This window comes from Syngnathus acus, chromosome 5 (genome assembly GCF_901709675.1).
Source record: "Syngnathus acus chromosome 5, fSynAcu1.2, whole genome shotgun sequence".
NCBI lineage: Eukaryota > Metazoa > Chordata > Actinopteri > Syngnathiformes > Syngnathidae > Syngnathus > Syngnathus acus.
The window spans coordinates 4,808,955-4,816,782 of NC_051091.1; the positions used below are offsets into that span (position 1 = coordinate 4,808,955).

The window sequence follows — 7,828 nt, forward strand, 5'->3', positions numbered from 1 at the left end:
GAGAAATGTAAAACTCCATGAGGGAATCCAAAATTCTGATTCACAGCTGCTTTCCCGAAAATATTGTGTAGACATTCAAATATCCTCCAGCCATCATGTTTAGATGTCTTGAACTCTGGTTGTGCATTGTAATTTGCTCATATTCCAACGGTGACCCACATTGTAAACAAAAGCGAAGAGAGTTTTAATTTCAAACCAATTCCATCATTTGACCCTTACATGTCAATGTAAAATAGAAAAGCCGTAGTAGAAAGCCGCTGTCTCCAACATGCTAATTATTTGTCCAAGATGAATATTTTAGCACGTATACTGTACTCATACACTGACAGCAAGGAAGAAGGGGGGGGGGGGGGGGGGGGGGGGGGGGGGTGAGCGCATATTTGTTTTTGTCAAATAGCTGGCAGATGAATTGAGTCGATGTTAAATGAACTCAATGAGATGCTTTTCAAAATGAGTTTACCCACCCTGGAACTACATGACAAAATGATTCATTTGCATTGGAATGAAACCAGATGGAATGGGATGACTTGGAAAATATTGACTTACAAGTATTAGTCTTGAGGTATTTTCTACAATTGGTAATGGTGAACTGGTACCAGTTTGTGTCGTACTGGTTTCCTTTTTTGTGATGATGATGACCAAGAATACATGTAGGATATTTTACAGTCTCCATTCGAGTTCTGGCACAAATTCTGTCTACCCTGTGTTCTTGAATGTTTTTGTAAAATAACTCACCGACCCCCCATTTATATCTTTGCTCACCTTCCCTAGCGTCCATTGTAATTGGGAAATGGTGGTGTGAGATGGAACCATGTCTGGAGGGAGAAGAGTGCAAGACTCTGCCTGACAATTCTGGATGGATGTGCTCCTCCGGGAATAAAATCAAGACCACAAGGGTGAGACCTCACCGAATGATACATAAAATATTTTTGCAAAAATGTCTTTAGGTTTGGTTTAGATCAGTCTAATAATGCAGATCACCTCAATAACACGTGAAGGATAAAACTGAAATCATTATTATAAAACTCGGTAAATTCGTGACCTCTGAACATATCCGAGCGTGAAGTGGTCAGTGAGAGGAGGCAACATCTCGGGCTGCGCTCCTCACTCAGATAAAGTCAACAGCCACTCTTCCTCATCGCTGCCCTTTGGCTAGCTCGGCTACCGCTGAGCGCCGCATCCAAAAATAACGACGGGAGCTAAGCCCACCGAGCCGGCAGTCCGGCACACCGTGACAACTTGATCGGCCCATTTGTATTCGTTTAACCAACTCGCCCCCCACCTGAAGGCGATCACCATCTTTTTCTATGCTTAGTGACAATGACTTTGAATACAAGTAGAGTCTAATTTAACGGTGGGGGGGAGCAGCCAGTGAAGGTTACGCCACACGGGGGCCCATTGACTTTCACCAGGCCGGCACAAGCATAAAATCTCCAGAAAGGACTTGACCGAATGCGGTCTTTACGCCAAGGTAGGTGGCATTGCTTTATTCCCTCCAAAGAATGCATCTTAATCTCAAATGTCTCCTTTGCGACAGTCCAAACTAGTTTGAGAATTGAAATTTGGATTTCTTACGACTCAAAATTCCGTGAGTGAGACACGGCTCAGTGAAATCTTCCAATTTGGTGAGGCTGCTTTTCCATCCAAATACACATCTGTCCTTTTCTCTTGACCCTCTCTTTGCAGAACACCCAGCAGCCATACTCCCCTTTTTAGCTTCCGGAAGCAAAATGCAGAGGAAACGTCAACCGAAATTGAGCTGCATTCTTGCTTCTGTAAAGGTTAGTCTTTCTCAAGATGTTCTTTGTTTTTGCCACTTCATTCGGCCGCCGCTCGCGACAGAAGAGAGACCGAGTCATGTTCGATGATGTCTCATTAACCCAAATAATCGAGTGTGTTTACATGCTGCGCGTGATTAGGCGGGCGTGACACAAATGCGAAATCTGTCACCACCCACAGTACACGTTTATCACGGAGCACCGGCGGCGCATTTAAGGAAGCAACATGGATGCTCATCCTTAAAAGAAACGGTTCTCTCGCTCATGTAATACGATGGCTCGTCTCTTTCTCTTTGTTCCACGTCCTGTTCTTGTTTTTGGTTCGCGAACAGTCCCTTGCACAGCTCTGCCAATCCTATTTGGAACTAATCTGTGACATGCGACTTACTCTTCTCTGGGCGTACTCTCGCTCGTGAGTATGTACGTGTACTGGAGAACCCCGGGCAGGTTGATTTGATTCTTGTTTTTTGGCTCTTGTTAAAGGCCACTTGATATAGCAATCCTCTCATTGGAGCCGCTATCAGGCCACAGGCTCGGTGAAAGGCCTTTTATCCCAGCACTCTGCTCTCTTCTTTGATCCGAGTTCCTCATTCGCCCTCCTTTTCCAACCAAATAGCATCATTTGTTTGTTCTACCATAAGCTGGAAAGCCCCCAATACGGCTTTTGTTGCTTTTCAGAAGGAAATTGACCAGCAGGTTTGCTTTTTTGCTCTGAAAAGCCTCACCGAAGCACAATGGCGCACACGCACCAGCGTCTGCACCCATTTTCTCGAAATTGCCGTGAACTCTGAATCCAGTGCCTGACATCCATCTTTCTTCTTCTTTTCGTCGTGTTTTTCCAAAAGGGAGTCTTTCCTTGCCTGTAACAGCAGACAAGACAAGGCAGGCAGACTCTTTTTGTGGTCACGGTGACACAAAAGCTGGCGAGCACCTTCCAAATCATTTGCCCAGCGTTATCCACTCCAGTGGCCAATTAGATCAGACAATTTCTTGTGCGCCTAAACTATTCCACATCTTAAGAGAGACTTCATTAAATAGTTTTTTTTTTTGCCTTGCATTTGATGACTATGCAAGAAATGTGTTAAAAGACCAAATAGTGAGTTACAACGAAATCTAGTCAACGATGTCGCACATTCTGTACGCACCAACATGTGAGTAGCCCCAGAGCCTGCTTTAAAAATAGCTCCTCGCCAGTGAGATGCCGCAATTGTTTTTCATGTTGCTTTCTTTGAGATAGATTTATTTGAAAGCCCTTCACATTTAGCAATAGCCAAGAAGTGGCACTTAATTTTATTGGTGACACACATACAAACCTGATTTGACAAAATTCTTTCACCGCCATGATGAACACAATGAATATATTATTTACATTCAGATATTATTGTTTATATAAATGTAACGATGAGGCTTTGGCAAAAATGAACAAAAACCTTTATACGGTTAGTGGCTTCACCAAAATGATTGCGGCAAAACATTTCTTTGATGCAACTCATTGTGTTTGTCTTGCACTACCGTTTCTAATTTCATCACTTCAAACTTCATTTTGTGCATGTATTGCTATCCCAGAGTCTTCCATGGTGATGGAAAAGTGTTATGCAAGTGAAAGACCATTTAGCCTTCAAACATTCTTTTCTTATTTGTTTGCTTACATCGTTTTTCTTTTCCATTATCAATGTTACTTAAAATGCTATTAAATGGAACTTAAATAATATTGTTGCATGAAATTGTGCTTTTAGAGGATACTATTGGCAGCTGGCCCGATTGTTTTGTTAAGTGCTAGAAAGGCTACGGCCATGTTTGCAATAAAACCTTCAGTTTCGGGTAATTGTTTTCGTCTCCTTTGCACTCACTGGCTGAAGTTGGAGTAATTGCAATTGATTGCGGCCGCTGAATTAGAATGCGTACAACTCCCGCTACTTCGCAAATAAAAAAATTAAAAAAAATCCCCCCACAACAAAGATCATTTTAAGAGGCAAAGGACACATGGGAACAAAGGACATCTTTGTCATATTTACCACCTACATGCTTGAAGGTTGAAGTGACAGCATTTGCATAGAATCTTGGAGGCTAACAAATCTCTGGTGGATCATATCTGAGCTGGAGAGTGGGCCAGAATATCCAACCAGTTACCGCTACTCCTTTGACAGAGGTCATTTCCCACTTCATCCTCTTACACATCAAATGGTGATCACACAAGATTTTATTAAAAGGACATCCCGGAGATGAATACTATGTTATTTAAATGATCAATAAGTGACCTTTGAACCTTTGAAGTCATTGTTAAATATAAATAAAATGGACAAAAGCGAAGTTATTTGTCGACCGCTAAATTAGGCTATTTGAATTTGCCTCGTCAAAGACGGGAGATTTTCTTCTTAATAGAAGCCTGTGTGCCATCATAATACTTGAACTTGGAATATTATTTGAAGATAAAAGTCAAACCGCAGCGCGACAATTTCAAAAAGCTTTGGCGTACATCATTCCTTTGGGCTCTGAGACGCATCAAATGACGTTTTAACCAAAATCGAGTCAAAGACAGTTTGTCAAAGCGTACATATCTGAAGAAAAATTACTTATTTCCCTGAGTCCAACATTCACAACTCAACACTTTCTGCATTTTACTTTTCAAACTGCATCCTTACCGGTTTGCATGTAACATCTGCACGTCAATTTGAGCTTTAACAGCTTTGGTAAGCGTGGCTCTCGGTGTGCCAGAGTATCGCGTACGTCACCTCACGCAATCGTGTACACACACCTGCCAAAGCCTGCTCCAAATGTCACGGCTGTATTGTTGTTGTTTGGGATCATGAGATTTATAATTGGCTCTGTTTACGGGAGACTCCAGGTGTGTTCATCAGAATATAGAAAATAAAATACGTGAGAAATGACTTGAAAAGAAATACGCTGTGATTCTTTCTATAACGGATAACCCACACATTTTTTAATATTTATGTCAATATAATATGCATCATAATTACTGTTCACAAGTAGTGGTATGTTCATGCTAGTTTCCATTTCTATTCTTTCTGACTGGCCTTAACTCTCATCATCTGCCTAAAACGGTGAGCCAGTGTTTGCTCGGAGGCTCCATCGTATTTTCATTCTCATCTTAACATAGATGACGTTAAAACCTCTCCTTGTAGCATACTAGAATACACGTACTTAGGGTTTATACAAATCTCTGGCTTGAGGCAGAAGCTGGAAAGCGAGGGAATTCTCCAGTCATCAAAAGGTTTCACAATACCCCATTGAAATGTGTCCTGGTGTGCAATCTGGACCAAATAAAAGTCCCTGAACCGGAGTCACAGACGGCTCACACTCCACAACGGGGCCTGCTGATCCCATTTAGTGAAAAAGTCATTTTGCCAGGATGGAAGAAAAAAAAAAAAAAAGCAGTCGCTGGGATTAGTTGGTTTATTACGGTGCAGGTTAAGGTCAAAACCAAACCGGTCTGAAGTTGGAGATCAAGGAATAGGCAGCGTGTCGTCACGCTAAGGTTGTGTGAGAAGACTTCATACCGGCGCCTCTGAATGGAAGCAGCCGTGCGTTTTGTTTCCTTTTTGTCTAAGCTGTCTGTTTTTAGTAACAGCAGGATGCAGGAGGTGAGACGGGGCTCCACAAAGCACTAAACAGTTCAAAAGCTTCCCGTTGTTTGTGAGACACACCAAGGAATTCCTCAGGGTCTAATCCATGTACACTTTTGTCTCTTTCTATCTAAGCACGTGTGTGTGTTTTTCTTTCCTCCCTTCTCTTTTCCTCCTCCCCGTGTTTCAGATTCATCCCAGGACCTAACGACGAGCTCCCATCGCAGCACTCTGCGCCAGCCTTTCCTCCTCTCATCTATCCTTTCTCTTCCTGTCGACTGGTGTAAAACTATTACATCCGAGGCTGGTGACTGGATTACCTGGGACCACAGAAAGGATATCCACCTAGATAAAACAGCTTTGCTCGTGTGGCGCCAAGGATTTCAAACGGCGTTAATCCCCTGTTTGATCAAGGAGCGCCATGTTGGTGAATCTCCTCAGCCCTACAGCTGCGGCCGGCTTGCTACCAACTCGCTCCTGGTTTCCTTCTTGTGCCGTACGTAAACTGAAGCAGCTCAGTCGGGGTCATTTTGAACATTATGTGAAGACTTTCACGCCGCCGGTCTAAAATGGTAAAAGACGCCGAGAAGCCGACGGGCGACCAGAGCATGGAACTAAAAGCACAAAGGCGGGAGATTACCTTGATAACCTTTTCTTTCGGCGTGGATAGCTGCCTTTGTGTTTGACTTGCTTACAAGATGACTTTGTAGGGACCACGTAGGAGTGAGAAAGAATTAGCCAGCCTGGATGAAGTTAATCAGTTTTCTGCTTTGTGACTCAAACGTCTGCCCTCATGGCCTCACCTTTTGCGGTCAATAACGAACTTTCCATTTGACGTCTTGACCTTGAAGGCATGTACATTCTACAGCGCTAGTTTTCTTTGTACGTGAGGACACGTTTGCGTGTGTGTATATAGATATCTAAATAAAAGACATATATGGCAGCAAATCCAACAAACTGAAAAGTATATTTAAGACTATTTGGAGCTTAACCCCCACTGTGGTTATCTTTTGTTTGTTTGTTTTCTTCTGGGGTCAAAGTGCGATTCATACATGTGGAAAGCCCTTCATTGACGTCTGTACTGAAAAAGATGCAAAGTGTAAAAATATAATACGTCATTGGTCATGTCAAGCCAGAACATGCCGGTAAAGATGAGGAAAACAATGTATAGGCCTGCCTCACAAAGCAACAGTCTCAGATCGGCAACCGTTGCCCCCCCCCCCCCCCCGTCCTGAAAAAAAACGTAATTGGAACATGAACGTGTCTCTCGCTGCTGAAAGTGGTCGTAAGTAATCCGTGAACGTTTGCTGTTTCAATGTACTTCTCACATCACAGACTGTGACAATTCAGGTGAAATATTCCGAAACAGAGAGGCGGTATTGACAACTACGGAAAGAGAAATGCTGTTGTCCCCCAGTAGAGATCCGAGTATATTACAGGAGAGCCTCATGAGAAATAAAAATGCTTTTCTATACTGATTTGCAGTCTCCGGCTCCCTTTCTGCAGTGATGAGGAAAATGGCTTCTTGATATGTTGTAATATGGTGTCTTTTATATGATGCATTAACATTGTAAAGAGACGTTTTGCTCGAACGAACGCGCAATCAGCAACAACACATGGAGAATGTGACTCGCAGGCTAACAAACGTGCAGTAAACACACAAACGATTCCGTCGCGCTTCACTTGTGTTATTCCCCTGCCAGTCGCTTGGATTTATCAGGGTAGCACATTCGATTCATTCAGGCAATTAGAATAAAGATTTCCAATATCATGCCAGGCCAACTACAAGATCATTTCAATATCTAGCCGCTTCTCTTCTCATTTGAGAGGTGCTTCTCCCAGCGGATGCGCTTGTATACGTTCCATCATTGCGCAATGTGTCGACTTTCAAGCAGCGCTAAAAAGCTATGAAAAAGACAAATGTGACAACTTGGGAGTGAATATCCAGAAGTTGGCAGAGGAATGATGACCTGTTTACTCTTTGTAGTCTCGTATAAAAAAAGATTAATTTGGCCATTGGGCCTCAGTGAGACCATTTTGCCAGTGTCTTGCTGTGAGGATTATGCAAATGTTTGGTGCCTGCATGAATCAGGGAAGGTTTTTTTTGCCCTTGTACAATTTGAAGTGAATTCTGCCTTTGAGGCAAAAAGGGTTTCTTCATGTTTTTCTTTTCTCTACTTTTTAGCTCAATGCACAATAGGAGTCTTGCTGGAGTGGGAGGCCCTGCGCCATTTTATAATGCAGCATGAATAGATAAGAGTACCGTGTTTTCCGGACTATAAGGCGCACCGGACCATTAATGCATCATGTCTGATTTTTAATCCAAATCAAATCATTCTCCATTTTATCTTTTTTATTTCAACTTCAGACCCAACAAATTACTTTATAATCACAAAATAATGATCCATAGTCTTTTTGATTCATGATTCGTAGTCTTCAGCGGGCCACTTATGATTGATTTCATGA

At 42.6% G+C, this 7,828-nt stretch overlaps 1 protein-coding gene across 2 annotated transcripts in view; it reads left to right on the forward strand.

Annotated features, from left to right (window-relative positions):
• The window catches only part of LOC119122923 (chemokine-like protein TAFA-1), a 70,927-nt gene extending 64,087 nt beyond the window's left edge, over positions 1-6,840 (forward strand). The window contains exons 4-6 of one of the 2 annotated variants that reach the window (XM_037251616.1): positions 772-896; positions 1,687-1,781; positions 5,553-6,840. In XM_037251616.1, the coding sequence (XP_037107511.1) occupies positions 772-896; positions 1,687-1,716 (155 nt within the window). In that variant the 3' untranslated portion in view covers positions 1,717-1,781; positions 5,553-6,840. The remainder of the gene's footprint in view (positions 1-771; positions 897-1,686; positions 1,782-5,552) is intronic. The other variant, XM_037251617.1, reaches the window with a different exon arrangement.
• Positions 6,841-7,828: the final 988 nt, after the last annotated feature.